Source organism: Myodes glareolus, chromosome 18 (assembly GCF_982192425.1).
Source record: "Myodes glareolus chromosome 18, mMyoGla1.1, whole genome shotgun sequence".
Lineage (NCBI taxonomy): Eukaryota > Metazoa > Chordata > Mammalia > Rodentia > Cricetidae > Myodes > Myodes glareolus.
Genome location: NC_142043.1, coordinates 60,501,190 through 60,522,074, shown reverse-complemented (window position 1 = coordinate 60,522,074; position 20,885 = coordinate 60,501,190). Strand labels below are relative to the sequence as shown.

The 20,885-nt window shown below is 48.4% G+C and overlaps 2 protein-coding genes across 2 annotated transcripts; both read left to right on the top strand.

The window, feature by feature from the left end:
- The first annotated feature begins 712 nt into the window (after positions 1-712).
- Positions 713-10,663, top strand: LOC125411408 (glutathione S-transferase theta-3). Its single transcript, XM_048451476.3, has 5 exons — positions 713-1,314; positions 5,796-5,883; positions 8,184-8,334; positions 8,841-9,017; positions 10,036-10,663. The coding sequence occupies exons 1-5, from the start codon at positions 1,203-1,205 to the stop codon at positions 10,228-10,230; spliced, it is 723 nt and encodes a 240-aa protein (XP_048307433.3). The 5' UTR covers positions 713-1,202; the 3' UTR covers positions 10,231-10,663.
- A 686-nt stretch (positions 10,664-11,349) lies between these two features.
- On the top strand, positions 11,350-13,843 carry LOC125411412 (D-dopachrome decarboxylase). Its single transcript, XM_048451478.3, has 3 exons — positions 11,350-11,546; positions 11,868-12,043; positions 13,569-13,843. The coding sequence occupies exons 1-3, from the start codon at positions 11,439-11,441 to the stop codon at positions 13,639-13,641; spliced, it is 357 nt and encodes a 118-aa protein (XP_048307435.1). The 5' UTR covers positions 11,350-11,438; the 3' UTR covers positions 13,642-13,843.
- The last annotated feature ends 7,042 nt before the right edge of the window (positions 13,844-20,885 follow it).

Below are 20,885 nucleotides of genomic sequence, written 5' to 3'. Positions count from 1 at the left end.
AATCCATCACTTGGCCAGACCAGCTCTTGGACATCGCCCCTTCATAAATCATCAGCCTTTCCTGACCTACAGAATTGATCAAGAGGAGAAAAAGCCCACAGCAGGAATGTGGGGCTCAGATTGCATTCTGGGATCACAGTCTAGCTGTTGGGGATGGGGGAGTGGATTAGAAGGCAGCCCAGAAGGAGCTGTGAGAGGCTGGATAGTAGGGGGTGGGGGTGGGTGGGTAGACAAAGGCAGCTTGTGGAGAGCTAGCAAGTACCCAAGGAAAGCCGTGGGAAAATGGAGAAGGGGCTCCTCCCCCTCAGTCTAGCTTCCACTGTGACAAGAAGACACTTTGTTGGGGGCAGGGGGTGGGATAGGTCTCCCCTTAACAGGAAACATTTAGGACCAGGAAGATGAAGCTGTTCTCAGCTTTCCCAGCGACCTATTGTCTTGCCAAGACACGTTTTCCAAAATTGTAATTTGAGAGACGGGGGAGTTTCTCTTGCGAAAAGATGTAGTCACATAGGCCTCAGGTGTCCATGAGTGCTATTGAACGCTTTTTGCACTGGGTGGAGAAGTTTTGTCCAATCCCAGGCACATCTGCAATCCTCCCTGCCCCTAGCCTCTAGAAGAGGATTAGCTGGAATTAAATAATAATGGGGGCGGGCCAGGTCGTTTCCTCGCAGGCTGTGGGCCTAACCTTTGCACACTTGGCCAAACATCACCCCAGTCCTGATTTCTGGGCCCGGGGAACCGGGTGAGAAGGCAGTTGAACTTTCTCCTTTTCCGCATCAAGGATCTCTGAAGCCATTCCTCTCTCAGCCCTGAGTGGAGGGAGAGAAAGTGAACTGCGGGCAGCAACACTTTGCCCCTAAATTCAGCGATGGGAATTTCCTTCGCGTCCCTTTCCCCATTAGTGTGCTCTGTTCCTCATTCGACCTGAGCACGGAGGTACGAGGAGGAGCACCCAGGTACACAGTTAGGTTGATCGATGCAGAACTAACCCGCAGCCCGCCTCTGGTTGGCCCAAAGTTCTCATGAGCATCCAATGGGAGGAAAGGCTGCGATCTGGCTCGGGTATAGGATAAGACGCCCTCGGAGGGTCTGGACCCAGCGGTTTCTGCTTGCCCGTTGCTGCTTCCAGCTCTGTCTCTGGGAGCAGTTCCCTCAAGGTCAGTCCCCGAGGTTTGCCACCGGCCGCTCCTACAGCCTCCATCATGGGCCTGGAGCTCTACCTGGACCTCCTGTCCCAGCCCTGCCGTGCTGTCTACATCTTCGCCAAGAAGAACAGCATCCCCTTCCAGCTGCGTACCATAGAGTTGCTCAAAGGTGAGCCGAGTTGGCAGGCTGGGTAGTCTGCAGTCTTGTGTACGCTGCACCTCTGCCAATTGTAGCCCGCGAACGGTCAGGCCAGGAGTGCAAACGGGAGAGGAAACGCCTGCTGCTCCCGTGAGGAAGCGGTTGTATCGGTTAGGAGCTGTGATTCTTTTAGAGCTTATTTGTTTGTTTTATGTATGTATACAGTGTGTGCACGGGTCCCCCGGAAGGCCGAAAGAGGACTTTTTAAATTCTTCGGACCTGGAGTTACAGATGATTGTCAGCCACCTGACGTGGGTGCTGGGATCTGAACGCCGGTCCTCTGAAAGAGTAGCCTACATCTCTAGTCCCCTCAACTGTGAATTTTTAGAGACCCTTTGCCTGGTGAATAACATCCTTTCAAATACCATATGCTAAGGCGCCGTGGAACCTCTGGTGTGGGGGGGCAGGGTATGAAAATCCCACCTCCTGTCATGGGAGAAAATAGGCTGAACTAACTCATTTTCTATGCGGAGGATCCCCATCTCACGTTTCTGCATTCTGGGGCCGAAAAGAGTTGGTTTACTTGGGTGTGTGGTCTTTCACTTAGGACTCTTGCATGTCTCCTACCCACCAGAGTCAAGAGCCAGGCTTGCTTGCCTGTGTGTGTGTGTGTGTGTGTGTGTTCACGCGCGCGTGCCTGGTGCTACTGGGACCAAACCAGTAGCCACCACTGAGCTACACTCCCAGGCCTCTGTCCTTGTCATTTTGAGACAGAGTTGCTGAGTTGTCCAGGCGTTGCATTCACTCTTACCCCTTTTAGACCCTGAGCCCAGGATCCTTCAGTTTCCCACACAGCTGGAATTACAGGCTTGCTTGGGCATGCCACCTCCCCTTCTAGAAGTTTGCTTTCTGGGTGTTTTCTGTCAGCTAGAGGGCTCCGTAAAAGGACAATGGGAGAGGCCAGTACTCTGTTTGGAGCTGGGATGTTGTTCTGGTTAGCCTGAAACAAAACAAAAAACAGCCCTTGCGCTAGAACTCAGTGGAGGCAGGACTACAACTGGACAGGGTCACATGGTCATGCGGGGTGGGGTGGGGTGGGGGAATGACAGGCAGAGAATTTAGAACTTAATTGTTCTGCTGAGTCCTCCCACTGGCAGTCTTTGGGACTTTCAACTTGGAATACAGGACAGGGGCTGCACATAGGCCGTTTGGGAGAATGGACCGAGGTGATGGGATCCATTTAGTGAAAGGAGACAGAGGCCCACAGATGTAGTGGTGTGGGAGAATTGTCTGTATTCTGTCAATCATGTTTTAAATAAACGCTGATTGGCCAGGCAGGAGGTGTAGGTGGGAAAACCAGACAGGAAGTGGAAATGATACAGGGAGAGCAGGAGAATTCTGGGGAGGAGGAAGTTGATTCCTTCCATTCCTGTCCAGATCACCGAAGCAGCAGGATGTGAGCTGCCCCACTGAAAAAGGTACTGAGCCACATGGCTAAAATAGATTAGAAAAATGGATTAATCAAGATGTGAGAGTTAGCCAGTAAGAAGCCTGACCTAGTAAGAGACTAGAGATTGAAAGACCACCCAGAGGGTGTCTTAAACACTCAGAGACTCTCGCCCAAGAACCGAGTCTGAGCCACTGGATGCAAGAGCAAGAGGCAATTTTTATTGTTCACACAGGGCCTGTGGGTGCTGCAGTCACATGGAGAACTGAGCACCCCGGGCGGGATTTTGGGACAGATTATATAGGGTTGGGGTAAGCAGAAGTCAGCGTATAGAAGCAGATGCATGGTTACAGGGGTCTCATTGGTCAATTTTAATGAGGCCATGAGGTCATGTCTAAGACAGGTGTCGGCTTTCTGCTGGGTGCCTGACAGTTTGGGGGCTTTTAGACAGCTTGAGGACTTTTCATTTCTCCCCCTTAATCTTGTTCATGCGGGTGGCATAACTCCTGGTGTCTAACCGCAGGCATCCTGCCACAGGCATCCTGTTATGCAGACTCGACAATAACATCTGTGCCCTTGTTATGAGCTCCAAGACCTTGTTATGAGCCCCCAGTTCTTGGTTCAAGCCTTGCTTATAATGGCGTTACAGCAGCTAAGCAGCCAGGCGGGGGTCTTTCAAGATAATGGGCCAATCAGCATTATAACTTATAGAGATCTCAGTGTGATTTTTCTCTGGGACTAAACAGCTGGGGGGCTGGTCAGGATAGAAAATCTAGACAAGCAGGCCCGGCCTTTTCATGTTACATAATGGCGCCCACGTAGATAACTGCATCCGCAGAAAGTCTGAGAAAGCTTGGGAAAGACTAGAGTAAAGCATTTCAGTTTTCAGCCTTAGCAGGAAAAAAGCTGCGCCGGCTTTCTGGGCAGTCCTGCCAGGGAAAACTCTGACTCTTTCAAGCAGGCAATCCAGACTATGGAAACACTGTTGCAGCTTGCTTCCTGGCAAGGACCTTGAAATGCCTTAAGAGTTTTTGACTGTTGTTTTCTCCATATTCCTTAGCAAATTAAAGACCTATGTGGTCAGAAAAAGAGAGATATATATACAGTAAAGAGAGATTCAAAGAGTAAGAGAACCTCTAAATGGTTTACATTGTGTTAAAAATATATACAGGCTAAAGGTTAAAGTTCTCAGAGTTAAAAAAAAGAAAGAGTAGCCTGGGAGGCAGAGACAGACAGATCTCTGGGAGTTCAAGGATAGCCTGGTCTACAGAGGGAGTTCCAGGACAAAGATATGCAGAGAACCTGTCTCAGTAAGCCAAAAGTTAAAAGTAAAAATAAAAGAAATAGAGGTTAAAATAAAGCCACGTAAAGATGGAAAATACACAGAGAATCTTGATACTGTATGCTATTATGCTTTCTTTGAATTGTTTAAATGCTGAGGAAGGAGCAACAGCTGCTAAAAGATATTTGTTTATAAATGCTGCAGAATTAATCCAAGATAGGTATTTTGAAAATACCTTGGCTTCAAAATTGAAGTCAAAAGGTATGTTACTTTGGAGAAGAGATTTTGCTTTTGTTTCCACAGAAAATGAGAGGCTCTGGATTTATTCTGAGTTAAGAAAAATCCCATTTGACAAAGGGAGGTCACACCTGAAAAATCTCTCTGACAGGAATAGATGGCCCAGATGTCTGAGTTCTTCCTCCAGAACAGGTTCAAGACTGCTGCCCGAGATGATCAAGACTCACAGGATACTTCAGTCAGGACTTGATCATAACTCTAAATTTTTCTTTAGGTCCCTATAAGATTATCAGCACCTCCAAACAGCTGGAAGAAGCCTGGAATACTACGCCCACATTCTCAAAAAATGGACTATGAATATTTTCCTTTGTTTCTTTAAAAAAGAGGGGGAAGTGGTGCGGGAGAATTGTCTGTATTCTGCCAATCATGTTTTAAATAAACGCTGATTGCCCAGGCAGGAGGTGTAGGTGGGAAAACCAGACAGGAAGTGGAAATGATGCAGGGAGAGCAGGAGAATTCTGGGGAGGAGAAAGTTGATTCCTCCCATTCCTGTCGAGATCATCGAAGCAGCAGGATGTGAGCTGCCCCACTGAAAAAGGTACTGAGCCACATGGCTAAAATAGATCAGAAAAATGGATTAATCAAGATGAGAGAGTTAGCTAATAAGTAGCCTGACCTAATGGGTCAATCAGCTTTATAACTTATAGAGATCTCAGTGTGATTTTTTTCTCTGGGACTAAACAGCTGGGGGTACCAGGCAGGACAGAAAAACACAAACAAGCCGGCCCCCCTCATGTTACACCTCCCACTGGCAGTCTTTGGGACTTTCAACTTGGACTACTGTGCAGGACAGGGGCTGCACATAGGCAGTTTGGGAGAATGGACCGAGGTGATGGGATCCATTTAGTGGAAGGAGACAGAGGCCCACAGATGAGTCTAGACTCCTGGCTTCACCAAATGCCTGCTTACTCAACTCATATTGACTGGGCAGCCCCCCCCCCCCCTTGTATCATCAGATCTGGCTTAGGCAACAGTGATCAGGAAAGAGGCAATGAGTTTGGTCTGGGAACCTCAAGTGGGGAAGAGTTTTGAAGACATGGCACAGAAAAGGAAGAATTGAGCTGCTAGGGGCCAGGTGGCTAAATAGGGCACTTGTTCCTGGCAAGAGCCACGCTGAGCTGAGAACTGAGAAGAGGGAGGGCTGGAGCTCTGGGGTGGGCATAGGTCACCTGGTCTGGTCAGAAGAACCCACCAAGTTCTTGCCTGGGACAGGAAGATGGTTCAGAGCCCAGGAATGAGACTAGGTGTCTGCCTAAGGTGACTGTAGGCCATAACTGCACAAAACCACCTCGTTCCCATACCCAAGTGGACACAGAGGTGAAAACAAATGGATTTGCGATAGGATCAATATCTGTGATCCACTGTCCAGCACGGTGGCTTCCTCTTCGCTGAGGCTTTGTGTGGAAAAGTCGTGCCCGAGTGGAGGGAGGGAAGGGTACTGACAGCCCCGGAGTCTTCTTCCTGACCGGTCTGGTCTCTCTGCAGGCCAGCACTACACTGATGACTTTGCCCGGGTGAACCCCTTGAGGAAAGTGCCCGCTTTGAAGGATGGGGATTTCCTCTTGGCAGAGAGGTAATGTGTTTCTGGCTCGCAACCAAGCTGTGTGAGGCAGGCCACCTGTCTGAGCCCACTGCCAACAACTTGGACTGTGGGTTGTGTGTCAGCCCCAGGGGTAGAATTGGATGAAACTCAGATAGGTACCCGGGGCTGAGATAGGGCTTTTGAAGATATGCTATTCCTGCCATCCTCTGCATTTTTTTGGATGGGGAAACTGAGCCAGGGGTATGGGGGGAGGGGGACAGGCTGCTTCCCAGCTCCTTGATGGATGGATGCAAGAGCAGCAGTGGGAGAAATCAAACACGGGAGGAATCAAACACTTCGTAGTTTGTTTTAGGAGAGACGGACAGAGAGGAAGTGCATCCCTGACAGAGACACAGGTGCCAATAGGGGAGGTAAGGAGTTGGTGAGGGAAGGAAGTGATCCAGGCCATGATGGTCAGGAGAATCTTGCAGCCTGCCTGACTAGCAGCCAGAGTGCTTCTTTATTTATACAGACTTTAGTAAGCAGGATACATTTATGTTGTTCCAAAACATAGATCATGTCATTTTTGTTTTTGCACATTGTCTCACTACCTTTTGCTCATCTTTTAGTCGTCATTAATAAGCAATGGCAGAACAGAGTTATCATTTCCAATCATTTCCCCTCATTTTGACATCATTGGTAAACAGTTATCATTTTAAATCATACTTATTAACCCCATGACCCAATTTTTAAGACTCTAGGGGCATATGACAGCCTGTTCTCAGGCTGGCAGCTCTTGTGGCTACAAGGACACTAGACCAAAGCAAAATCTCCAAGCCAGCCTGGGCATATTGCCATGTCCCAAGCAGTGTTTTATCAACTCTTAATGGTCAGAGGGCCCAAGAAAAGTTCTCAGACCAAAGCTGCTAAAGTTCTTATTCAAATTCTGGAATAATACAATGTTTATATTTTATATCTTTATAGAATTTGTCTGTATGTCAAATGCCAGGATTAGTCCTGGCATTCTGTGGTTCCTTGGCCATATGACACCACAGTGGCTCTGTGTGAGCTAACTTTTCTAAGAAAGGGAGGTCCTGACCTCTCATTCTTTTATCGTCTTTCTACATCATCCTTTGCCCATCAATATGAGTCTCTCTATAAGGTAGAGGTAACCTTAGCTATATAAAATATATAAACCTCTTCACACACACTATATATACCATCTGATCTGTGGCCAACTCCTCCAGCCCACCAAATCTTGTTGACCTTTTTGAGTTTACTTTGTTGTGAATATCTTGTTCCTGCATAGGGATAGGAACAGATGTTTCAAGAATGTCTCGTAGCCTCATAAAGAGACCTCTGGCTTTTTTATGTATGTCACAACCTTCAAGGCATAAGGAAGACTTTCAATTAGATAAGGCTGACTCCCTCAAAGTGTGTTCAGGACTGTCCTGGGAGAAGACGTAAATGATTCATAAGAAATTTTCCATCAATCCAATATTTCCAAATTGTACAAATATTAAAAGTCCCTCAAGACAACAGGTGGAGATGAAAACCAAAGGTGACACAGGGACCATCATGCGGCTCAGCTTTGTCAGGCATCTGGACTGGCATTATCACCTTTGCCGATCGTATCAGATATGGCTGTACCAAGGATGGACCGTGCCAAAGAGCAGCTATACCAGGCTCTGCAAATACCACATCTACCACATATCCTGGGGTTGGGCAGGGGAGTGGGAGCTGCTTCCCTTGAAGCCAAAGACTCACCTGTTGGACTTAGTCACTTTCAGCCGAGCACCCAGCAGCACCAGGTCACTGTCTATCCTTGGAGCTTGAGCAGACCATAATCTGGGCCCGCATGGAACTCTTATTTTGGAGGGAGGCATGGCAATGACATGACAGATGGAGGAGACACAGGTCGGGGGTGTGATTGCAAGTGAGGGGTTAGGAGGGCGACTTGCTGCAGAGGTGGGACGCAAGCAGGAACTTCCAGGAAGTCTGGATGTGCCGGGTATGTGGAAGGTGTGCTCTGGCCAGAAGGACAAAGGCAAAGGCCGTGACATTAAACCACGCAGGGGTACAGGATGAAGGGACTGAGGTCAGCACTGCTGGGGTGAAGGAGTTGGGGGGGGGGCATTGGGAGATAGAGAAAGACTTGAACCTTTCCTGTGGGCAGGAAGAGCCTCAGGGGAACCTGAGCAGAGGAGAATTCCCATCCCCCTGGTGTTTGAAAGGGTTCCCAGGCTGGATAAGAAGGCACTTGGAAATTCAGGCACAAGGCACTCTGGCTATGGACCAAGGTGACTTAAGAATGACCGGGGCGTGTTCTCCTTCCCTCTGCTTCCCTCCAGTGTGGCCATCCTGCTCTATCTGAGTAGGAAGTACAAGGCCCCTGACCACTGGTACCCTCAGGACCTTCAGGCTCGAGCCCGTGTAGATGAGTACCTGTCATGGCAGCACACAGCCGTCCGGAGTTGTTGCACCAGGGCCATGTGGCAGAAGGTGAGCCACAGGACAGAAGGGCAGGGTCCCCTCTCAGGCTGCATCAGAGATGGTGCTCCGGGTTGAAGTGAAAGTTCTTGGGCCAGTGGTCTGTCTCAGTGGGTGTAAAGGCAGTTGTCAGCAAGCCTGACAACCCGAGTTCAATCCCTGTGCTCCGCATGGTAGAAGGAGAGAACCGGTCCCTGCAAGTTGCCTTGAGTACCGGCTTTAGCCCAGTAAACTCCCTCAACAGTGTATCAACTACCAAGTCTCTCTCGAGAAGTCCCACTTGAAGTAAAAGGGAATCCGGAATAGGGACAGGATGGCAGCTGCTACACGGGGGGGGGGGGGGGGGGGGGGACGGGGAGGGCTTTGTGTTGAGGTCTTGGTCCTGAGAGCCAGGAATGACTTGATGCAGGAAAAGGGAAAGGGAAGGCCCTAGGAGCTGAAATGGATGGGATGGGTAAGAGCAAGACAAAAGATGAGTGTTGGGCAGAGCCAAATGTTTCTTTTTGCCGGTCCACCAGATGATGTTCCCTAAGTACCTGGGGCAGCTGGTGCCCCCAGAGACGTTGGCATCCACTTTGGCTGAACTGGACAGGTGCCTGCAGATGCTGGAGGACAAGTTCCTGCGGGACCAGGCCTTCCTTACGGGACCCCATATCTCCATGGCTGACTTGGTGGCCATCACGGAGCTGATGCATGTAAGTGCTGTGGACTGGGGCGATCTGCTGGATGATGGCAAGGCCTGGGGGGAGCCTGGATAGGTCACTTTTCCCTCTGAGCCTGAGTCTTCATCTATAATGTGATTTTTTAAATGTTTATTAGCATATATTAATTGTACATAATAGGTTTCGTATGACTTTCGTGCGTGTACATAATGTATTTTGATCAGATTTACCCCTTTCTGTCTCTTGTCCCCTCCTCGTCTCTCACTAGCTTCCATTCTACCATCATGTTGGTGTGTCTGTCTGTCTGTCTTTCAATGAGTTTCATCAAGGTTGCTTACACAGGAGGATGGGTGAGGATTTGTTTGCAAAAGCGTGGGCACCTTGCCAGTGGCCACGGAAGAAAATGTCCTCTCTCAACAACTATTATCCTCAGAGAGGGGTGAGACCCCAAGGGTCCCTTGTCCCTTTGGGACAGGATGCTAGTGGGTCCAATAATATGCAAATGCCATACCATTCCATTCCTGGAAGTCAGTGTTCCACAGGACTTCTTTTTTTTTAATATTTATTCATTTATTATGCATACAATATCTGCCTACATGTCTGCTTGCAGGCCAGAGAGGGCATCAGACCTCATTATAGTTGGTTGTGAGCCACCATGTGGTTGCTGGGAATTGAATTCAGGACCTTTGGGAGAGCAGGCAATGCTCTTAACCGCTGAGCCATCTCTCCAGCCCCTCCACAGGACTTCTTTTCCTTTTCTGCCGGCTCTTATATTCTTTCCACTTCTTCCCCAGTATTTCCTTCCTAAACCTTGGGAGGGGGTGGCATAAAATGCCTGATTTATAATTGAGCTTTTGACCATCACTGTTTCTTAGCATTATCAAGTAAATCTTTATAACTTCTGCCAGTGGGGGCATTGAGAGGTGCATCACACGTGGTGGAGGAGGGACAATGCGGTGGGGAGAGTATAGTGGGGAGAAGACCGAAACAGGCCATGTTGCCTTGTAGACCGTGGAACTTAGCCCTTCCTCTGCTTGACTCCTCCCCACAGCCTGTCAGTGCTGGCTGCAAAATCTTCGAGAGCCGACCCAAACTGGATGCCTGGCGTAAGCGCGTGGAAGCTGCCGTGGGGGAGAACCTCTTCCAGGAGGCCCACGCAGTTGTCCTGAAGGCCAAGGATATGCCTCCCTTGGACCCTGACTTGAGGGAGAAACTAAAGCTCTCGGTGCAGTCTTTGTTATATTGAGGGAGTGGCCCGAACCCGTGGCGCCATCAAGGGAAGACACTGGGCTGTGCAAGTGAAGAGATGAGGCAGACTGTCCGCGTTGCTGTCACTAGGACGTGGAGTCTCTGGTTCACAATTTCCTTTAGACATCATCAGTGTCCCTTCTGTGTCCCCACCCTGCTTGTGCTGTGATGGCAGCTTTTACCTGACCTCTGGAGAGAGCTGCACCAAAGCCCTGGGGAAATACTTGCTTTGAAACTTTATAAACCATTGAACTTGTAAGCTTGCCCCTCCCTCCAAGTCACACCTTTCTGGCTGCATTCACTTCAGGCCCCTCTTCTGCTCTCCTGTTGCTCCTCTAACTCCAACTCCAAATTGTCAGGCTACTTAATCTTGTGCTGTAGGACCTCTGGTCTGTGCAAATTACCTAATAAATAAATTGCTAATAGAACAAGAGTGATGGTTGAGTCAATCCATTTGCTTACATTTCCTTTAGTATGTACACCTAGATGGCCTTTGTGTATGTGTGGGGGAGTTCTTTTGGGGGGGGGTTTCAAGACAGGGTTTCTCTGAAACTCTCTGTAGACCAGGCTGGCCTTGAACTCAGAGCGCCACCTGCCTCTGCCTATGTTGGGATTAAATGTTGGGATTAAAGGCGTACACCACCACTGCCCGGCCAGATTGCCTTGTTTTAAATGGTTCTGCTACCCTCTAGTGGACAATGACTCATCACGCGCAGAAGAGGCTACAAACTTAGGTAGCTTTAGGTCCAACTGGAGATGCCCTTGTCCTAGGGTCTCGCCCAAACACATCTCACTCACAGGTGATGCCTTTTGAACAAGACTGTTCAAAAGAAGTGTAATTCTCATATTGAATTTGAAATAATCATAATCATTCAAGAAAGTCAGCCTAACGCTGTGAAGTCTACAGAAATGTATGCGTTGTGGGTGTTTAGCTGGGACGCTCAGAGGGAAACAGAGCCCCCTGCTGACTGGGAGGGCCAAAGGCTCTGAAGCTAGGAGTTAGGTAATTTGGAGCCCGCACACGTGATTGCAGAAGAGGAGTAGCCCAGGTAGCCAATCCAGAATTGTCGACGCTGCCCGGCCAATGAGAAGCTTAGCTGCGCCCCCCTCTCAACGCCCCGCCCCACGTCCCTTTTCTGGAACCTCAGCGGGCTCGGCGGCTCTCTCCGCACAGTTGCCGCTTTGCGATTCTTCTCGCCCCCCAACATGCCATTCATTGAGTTGGAAACGAACTTGCCAGCTAGCCGCATACCTGCAGGGCTAGAGAAGCGGCTGTGTTCGGCCACTGCCGCCATCCTGGACAAACCCGAAGACGTGAGCTAGGATCGGGGAGCCCTGGGCGAGCGGAAGTTGTGGGCTAGGGGTCAGATCTCCCAATGACCCTAACTCTTATCACCAGAGACCCCACCCGCCTGCTAACCTCTGACCTTGTGTGTCCCATCCTCCCTCCCCAGGTCCCTTCCTGGTCGCCCCTCCCAGGTGTGACCCTGCCGTGTCTAACTTCCAGGATTCCTAGGCCAGTGCCCCAAACCCTCATCCGTCAGACTCCCCCACATTAAGACTTTGGCTTGCCGGTTCCCGGACTCCAGCCGGCCTGCCTAAGCTTTAGGACTTTAACTTTTATGCCCCTTGCAGCGCGTGAGTGTGACGTTAAGGCCTGGCATGACCTTATTGATGAACGGATCCACAGAGCCCTGCGTCCAGCTTCTGGTCTCTTCCATCGGCGTTGTGGGCACGGCAGAGCAGAACCGCAGCCACAGCTCCCGCTTCTTCGAGTTCCTCACTAAGGAGCTGGCCCTGAACCAGGACCGGTAAGTAGGGCAAGTGAGGGAACTTACCTGGGACTGCTGAGCCGCCAGAGCAGTGGTCCTGACTCCCCGCTGAATGAGGTTGTGGGGGACACATTATCTGCTGGTTCCAGAAAGCACTCCAAGACCTAGAGCAAGGAGATGCATCTGCTCCTTAGGCCCTGGAACGGTGGGCCTGTGGTTAGAATGGTAGTAAGATTTTGATTTCTTCGAAGACCTGCAGCCATCCCTGTTAGCCCCAAGTAAGGATGGCTTGGGAAGTGCCCGTGTTTCTGTGTGTACTGAGAATGTGGTCAGGTACCCTGAGAACCACTGTGGGTGATCGCCTCTGCCCTGTCTCAGAACCAGGGTGTCTGGTCTTCAGGGAGAACCTTTCCAGAGGGAATCTGGTTATGTTCTGAGGCAAAGAACTTTGGACTAGATAAGATTAGGTTTCAGGTGAGTCACCAGGTAGCTAGCTACAAGACCATTGGCGCAGGTAGCTGTAAACACCTTGATTTGAGGACTACCACAGCTAAGAGATCCCAGATAAACCTGGATGTGAACCATCTCCAATTTGTAGCCTTCTCTTTCATAAAAGTAGTCGATCAGGCTAAGTGACTTCCTTCCCTGACAAGAAGGTGCCCCCTTTCCTTCTTTCAAAAACAAAAACCAACCAATCAAAAAAAAATCCAAAAAACAAAAAACAAACAAAACCAAAAACCAAAAAAAAAAAAAAAACCCAAAAACAACAAAAAAAACTTTACATGCTGACCAGGGTTAGGGTCTCATATTCCTGAGCCTAATCCTTGCCTGTGAGGAACTAGGGATAACTTTGAAAGAACCTTCCAAAATGGAGTCCTTTTGGGCTCAGGAAAGTTGATAATGACTGCTTGGGGTGGCTGCTTAAACCCCATCCTTCAGTTCTAGAGACAGTTGAATACTTTTTAACTGTAACACTCTCGAGCTGGGCAGGTACCAGGGTTGCTACAACCATGACCTCGTTTGACCCTCACAAGTGCTTCTGTGCAGATTTGGTATCTTGATGAGGTAGATAATTGCATTAGACCAACTTTACAGTGTCAGCCCTGAGCACAGCGCCCCCTGGTGCCAAGCGATCACTAAGCACTTTAAAAAAATATCTCTGATGAATCAAATTCCACAGATTTGACTCAGGGTTGACCTATGCCTGGCTTTGAGCTGGACTTTGGTTAAAAATGAAATAACTGTGACCTGGGCATGCCCAGAGGAGTCTGAAGTTAGGAGGAGGACTGTCCCTCTCAGCCTATATATAGCCTGACATATGCAACTGTGTACAGAATAAACTTACCAAAGTATATTTATGTCTGTCCTGGGCCTATGTACAGCTATCATCGTGCACCTGACTCTCTCGGTGCAAGGATCATTAGCTGGGGTGGGCAGACTGGTAAAATGCCCTATAGTCTGATATGGACTGGCCTGAGATCTTACCTTGGCGTGTCTGCCAGGGACATTGGCAGATAAGGAGTTTGCCAAGGAGTTGACTTTTTTTTTTTCCTGCTTGCTGAAGGATATGTATCCGCTTCATCCCCTTGGAGGCCTGGCAGATTGGAAAGAAAGGAACTGTCATGACATTTCTGTGATTGAAACAAAGAATCCAGGTGCCTGCTGAGCCTGTCCAGAGCCCTTCTAGAGAAGCTTCCTGGCAGACTTGTGGCTGGGTAGAAACCACTGCCAAATACTCCTCTGTACATGTGTCTGTGGCTTCACTGCACACTTCGGTTTTTCTTCTCCGGTCTCATGAATAAATATGAGGTCAAATAAACGAAGAGAGTGTAACCCCAACATGACTTCTCTGCTTCTGTCACCCCTCTTTGGCATCCTGGACACTCTCGAGGGTGTGATCTGTTCACGAGGGCAAAGGATGGGGTGTTTCCTGTTCACGGGGCTGCTGTTTCATGTTTGCTAAGATCTGGTGCAGACACTTGGAAGGCCTGCTTTCCACACCCGTGTGCAGCCCACTGGGGTCGTGAGAGCAACTGGTCTGGCGGGATGGAAAGACGATCCTTACCTTGGCCTGGGCTATCATTGTTGACTGCTCGGCTGGGCCTGGAGAATGAGGCTGGCTGCATTTCAGGGATCATCCCAGGGGCTTCACTGTGTACCCCAACTCTTGTTGATGCCAAATGTGGAGATGTAATATCTGCTAGCATGCCAGGTCCGGAGATGCGATTCTTTCCACTAGGAACGGAACAGCTGCTATTCCCGTTTCCCATCTACATGGCTTTGTATTTCAGACTCTCCAGGCGGAGTGAGGAGCCCAAAGGAGTCTCCATCTCTTCCTTTCCATACGTTTTCTGCAGAGCTTACTGCTTATAACTCGTAGATATCTCTGCATGGCTAGATGGGTTGCCTATCCTCATCTTTAGACACCGATGAAACTTCACATCATACTTTTTATCCCGTAAGCTCATAAAGTTGGTTTCCAGTAGTATTTGCCTAGACCTACTATTTGTGAGTGATGCTGCTGGGGCCTCTCATTGAAGGCTCTGCCTTGGAGACCCTTTGGGCTCCCCTGTAGTTTAGCATACTTCCCAGGCTGGAGTGAGGAAGCTACTAACGTGTAATGTGAGGTGAGGGCAGCTGGCTGAGTGATGTGGAACATGGTGCTAGCTGTAGGGTTTGCAGAAGTATTGGCCATAGATGTGGGGGATAATGGGAGACAAAGTCAGCCTCCGGGCATGCAGCTGATGGAGATACAGGGAGACAGTATCCTGTACTGAGACCATACAACACCTCCGGAACAGAGTCCAATTCACAGAGCATATTCTAACAACTATATGAGCAAGATGTTATATTCAGGCCATTGACCAGATGTGAGGTGTGAGTCTCTTGAAGAGGAATGAGAGATTCCAGGAACTCCCAGAGGATAGGTAGCAGTGGCCTTTTGTTACCTAAGAGGATGTTCTCACCCCAGGAGAGTAAGGGGGTCAGTAGCATTGCTGCTAGCTCTGTCTGTTCTAGGGGAGATGGCGGGAATGGATCCAAGTCCTTCATGAGGTTTTGTTTCTTTTGTGACATCCTGAGATCAGATGATGGAATGGCCCAGTGCGTTGATGTGCGACCTTTGGCAAATCGCCTACCCTTTCAGCTTCTTTCCTCCTCTGTACCATATGGAGATGAAAATACCCCCCCCCCCGCCCCCAGATGGCTGGAGAATGACCACGGTACCTTCTCTTCCCACTGCATTTCCCCAGTGTTGACATCCTATGTACCATATCTAAGCCACAACACCAAGGAAGGCCCCTGACCACTAATACCTTCAGATCTATGGTCCTAAGCCCTTTGGATGTCTGCAGAGTTGCTGTACCAGGCCTGCATGGTACAGGGCGAGTCATAGTGACGGTGGGCACAGGCACACCTCCCAGGAAATGCTGCTTTCTGTTAATAAAAAAATCTAGGGCTTTAGAACACCAGGTCCTGAAAAGCCAGAGACAACCAAACCTAACCACCTTGAGTCACAGCGCTAAAACCAAGGTACGGAGCCCTGGCAGTCTCCCCGTGTGCCGTGGCCCCTGAGCTTCCAGAAGGCAGTCCTGTCCCTTATGTTTTTACATACTCTGGGCTACCTGGAAATACTTTCAAGTGAGTGAAAAAAAAATAGAAATCACAGTTGGCTATAGACATTATTCCCTAAACAGTTATTAGGTGAAAAAACATCCACATTAGGAACAAGCCAAGAGACGTTTCCATAATGTATGGAAGTGGGAGATTTTATGGAGAGAAGACCGCCAATGCAGAGTGCTTTAGCTATTTCTTGGAAGAGTATTGTCCTCTTATTTGGCTACTGTTGTTCCTCATTGGCCAGTCTTCAGAGAAATAACTTAAGGCTTTGGGTAAAATGGCCAAAGGAACCTAGTTCCACCTGTTCTCTGGCAAAGCTGGCCTCCAAAGCTGGCAGGGAGAGAGAGCTTTCTCTGCACCGCTTCCGGGATTGGTACTCGTTTTCCACAGAGTGTAAAGCTGTCTGACTTTGAGATGGAGGCAACTTGCTTAAAACCCTGTGGCATGGCTATTATGGTGAACTGGGATAATGCCCCTTAAGGGGTATGTGGTATGAACCTTCATCTAATCAGGATTTAGGACTGTGACTCATTCTCAAAGGTCCTTGAAAGATGGAGCGCCAGCCCAGATGCAGCAGGTGGAAGGGTTCTCGACACTGCCACCATGTGGTAGCATCATGGACAGCAGGTCTTCCTGTGGGTGTCCAGATGGAGACCCAGCCTTGGCACATTAGCAGCCAACCCAGGCACAGAGAGTGTCTGTCTCTCTGCAAATGAGGTGGTTAGCGTTCTTCCTTTCTTTCTTTTGTGTATGGGAGTTTTACTCCATGTATGTCTATGTACCATTTACTCGCCCAGTAACCTCAGAGGCAAGGAGATGTCGGATTCCCTGGGACAAGACTTACAGAAGGCTCTGAGCGGTTGTGTGAGTACTGGGAATTGGGCCCCAGTCTTCTGGAAGAACAGCCAGTGCTCTTAACCACTGAGCCATCTCTCTGTTAACTTTTTTATAATTGGAACAAAGGGTTGAGAGCATCTGTGAGCTGAATGCTCCTCCCCAAAACACCTCCTAACAGAGTCATAGATGGGTAGATGTCAGTTTCAGGTACCACTTTATGTAGAAATGCTAGTGACCTCACAGCGGTTGTTGCCCATTCCTATGTCAAACAGAGAACTTGTTTAACATGAGTTTTTTACTTCATCGCTTCCTTCCTTGGCATTCTGAGCCGTCATGGGCAGATTTGGCTTATGAAAATTGGGCTTATTTGATAATAGAAGCAGTATGTTTTCTGTTTTCATAGCTTTGACCTGACTTTGGAGGTGAAAGACTCAGCCTGGAGAGTTATGTTCTCTATAGCCACTTCTAGGCTAGTGCAGTTAGTTAGTCTTGCCTGGAACTTTCTGAACACCTTGCTGTCCTGAGGTTCCTGTACTCTGGTTTGGATGACCTGGGGCATTCAGTCTTCACAGAGTGCCGTGATGGCCAGGGAACAGGGCTGGCTGGGCTTTCGGGACCTCCTCTGGTCCCTCTAAGAACACAAATGGGAATGCATGCCTGCTACTTGAAACTGAAGGAATGCCGTGTCTCATATATTACAGCTCAACCACAGTTTCCTCTCCTGCCTCTCTTCCCCACTACTTCCCCTCTCCTCTGATCCACTTCTCCGTTTCTCTTCAGAAAATGACAGGCCTCCCAGGGATATCAACCAAACATGGCATATCAAGTTGCAATAAGACTAGGTATCTCCCCTCATATTAAAACTGGACAAGGCAGCCCAGTAAGAGGAAAAGAGTCCCCACAGCAGGCAAGAGTCAGACAGCCATGCTCTCACTGTTAGGAGTCCCACAGGAAAACTACACAACCACAACATATATTCAGAGGGCCTAGGTCAGACTTAGGCAGGCTCTCTGGTTATCAGTTTGGACTCTGTAGAAATGCCTTCTTGACCCATTTACATGTCCTGTCTTGCCTCTGTATTTCAGTGTTCAGAGGTCCAGTGGGAAGGGCTTATAGTATCTCTGCATCTCAGTTGCTTTTCCAAATGTTGATGCAGTTGAACAGCCATGACCTGAACTCTGCTTAGTACTGTTTTCCTGGGCAGACATTTAATGATCTATATTATTAGTGTGTGCCAATGAAACATCAACTTGAGAATCTTAGTCTGTAGAGGATACATAGTTGCTAAAATCAGTTACCAATAGAACCTTCCTGTTTCCGCTGTGTTCTTATCTGAGCACGGCTGCAGCGTTTCACAAAATGTATACGCAGAGTTCCTCCTGCCTTACTGTCCAGTGTTTCTGCACTCAGTCCTTCTGCCCAGGTATCCTGATGGCTGGAGTAGCTTAAGAGATGTTTACAGGGTGAATGTTAATAGTTACAGACCTGATGGCATATGGCCTTTCCTGGGGGGACATTAATAGATGTCTATTCACCCCGCACTAGTGGCAGATCAGAAAATGTTACTTGTAGGGGTGGGGGTGGGGGTGGGGGTTTGCTTCCAGAGCATGAGCGACTCAAATGCAGATGCAACACCGAGAAGCCTCCCCATGTGCGTGACCACTCAAAAAGCTGTATTCCCAGAGCTCCCTGAATGATGTGCAGGCAGCCTGGCTGCCACGAAAGCCTCCTCTTCCTAGTCGTTGTTACCCCTCATCTAACTTTCAGGTGTCTCAGTTTGCTTTTCTGTTGCTGTGATAAAAGCAAAACCATGACAAAAGGCAACTTGGAGAGGAAAGGATTTATTTCACCTTCTACCTTACAGTCGCAGTCCATCATGAAATAAAGTCAGGGCAGAAACTGAAGGCAGGAACCTGGAGGCGAGAACTGAAGCACTGACCACGATACCTATGGCTTCGTCCGCTTGCTTTCTTATACACCCTACAACCATCCGCCTGGTTGGAGCATTACCCACAGTGGCCTGGGCCCTCCTTCACCAGTTATTAACCAAGAAAACCACCTATAGACTTGCCTATATGCCAATCTGATGGAGGCATGGCGTCAGTTGAGATTCTTCTTCCCAGATAACTCTAATTGTGTCAAGCTTGTTAGCAAAACAATATGCAGGTCAACTTAAAACAAGATGCAGCTAACCGGGCTGGAGAAATGGCTCAATGGTTAAGAGCATTGCCTGCTCTTCCAAAGGTCCTGAGTTCAATTCCCAGCAACCACATGGTGGCTCACAGTCATCTGTAATGAGGTGTGGTGCCCTCTTCTGGCTTGCAGGCATATACAGAGGCAGAATATGATATACATAATAAATAAATATTTTAAAAAAAAAGATGCAGCTAACCAGGACAAAAGGAGGGTTGTGAATCTTCTAAGATTCAGAAGGTGACCAAGCCTCATATAGTTTCGGAGACCTGTGAGCCAACCCCTTCTCTCTAAGAGGGGATGTTCCAATTTTGAGAATAGTTACCTAACAGCCAGGGATGGTGCTTTCAACCAGACCAAAAGGCAACGGTCTTACCATATTAAACCTACCAATTCAACCATAGTGAATGATACTGTTTGTTGGCTTGTGTGGATTGCCTCTCACTACTTCTCCAATATTCTCCTCACCCCAAGGTGGCTCCTGTCTTTGCTTTCTGCTAATTTTATTGTTTGAGGCGCTGGTATGATCAATATTGTTTTCCCTTTTGGACCCTTGCCCTGCACATCCCTGCATGAGGTCTTTATCAAAGTTTTTACTCAAATCTAGTTTTCAAGAATGGAGTGATGGAAATTGGGTCCCATAAGCATTTAATTTGTGCTCTATATTTTTGAAAAAGGATCTTTCTATGCGACCCTGATTGGTCTGAATTTTCTGTGTAAACCAGGCTGGCCAGGAACTTGAAGTGATCCTCCTGTCCCAGCCTCCACACAGGCTGAGGTCTGCACCACCATGACCCCCTATTTACACAATTTTAATACTGTAATTTTAATATTTATGTCTTCTGTCCACCCCTCCTTCCCCTCTCGCAGTCTATACTTCTCTGAAGTAAAAGTTGATAATATATTTTTAATTTCCTATCTTAATAATAAAGCTTTTTTCCTTTGTACTGGACTGATTGAATTATTCAGCATGATTCTTACTGCTATTAGGTTTTTTTTTTCTGTTTTGCTTTTTGTTTATTTTTTGTTTTTCAAAAGACAGTTTCTCTGTGGAACAGCCCTAGCTGTACAGGAACTCACTTTGTAGACCAGGTTGGCCTCGAACTCACAGAGATCTGCTTGCCTCTGTCTCCTGAATGCTGGGATTAAAGGCAAGCGCCCTGCAGTGTTTTATTAAATCTCAAGAGACTAACCTCTCCTATAGTGGACCCTTATCAGGAGCTTTTGAACTCGTTTTTTTCAAGTCAAGACCGGAAACACTTCTCTATATCCCTTTCTGATCTGGGTCTGCTCCCTGCCCTTTTGCTTTAAACCATTTGGGTTTCTAAGTCTTTCAGCCTGGCCCTGGTACATATCTCTAATCTCTCTGCCTTGGGAGATAAAGGCAGGAATATCTCTGTGAGTTTGAGGTTAGCCTGGTATAAATTATCAAGTTCCAGACCAAGTAGGGGTACTTAGTGAGACCCTGTCGCAAATAAGAAACACACACACACTCACACACACAGAAAGACAAAACAAAACAAACAAACAACAACAACAACAACAAAAACCCCAATCAATCATAAAACATCCAGGGCGAAATAACGCCTCTATCTAGTCCTGCCTGCGTTTTTCTACGTTTCTATCATCTGGAGGACACCTGCCCTGGGTATTTGGTAGGAATGCCTTTCTCATAGTGACTGCCGGAGCCCTAGTTTATAAACTCTCAATTTATAAACGCTGCAAGGGGTAGTATGTGGTGGCTTGGCCAGTAATGTCAGTAGCCCGAGACGGAAGCAGGAGGGTTGCCACAAGTTCGAGGATAGCTGGGACTGCAGTGTAAGCCACTGTCTTAAAAAGAACAATGGGGGCTGGAGAGATGGGCTTAGCGATTAAGAGCACAGACTGCTCCTCCAGAAGACCAGGGTTCAATACCCAGCACTCACATGGCAGCCCATAACTGTCTATGACTCCAGTTCCAGGGGATCTGACACCTTCACACCAATGCATATTAAAAAAAAAAAAAGCAAGTCTCAGGACTCTTGCACGGGAACAGTAGCCGGCGAGCGGCCCCACGCGCGGGAATCACAGAGACACAGCACAGTCTCCAGGGCGCCTGCAAATCCTCTCAGACAGCAACGGCGCGAGCGCCCACGCCGATTGGCTGTCAAGGCCGGCATTCCAGCTAATGAAAACGTTTCTTGTTGAACGTGTAGCGCGCAGGAGTCTGGGTGCTCCGGCCGTTGCCGTGGAG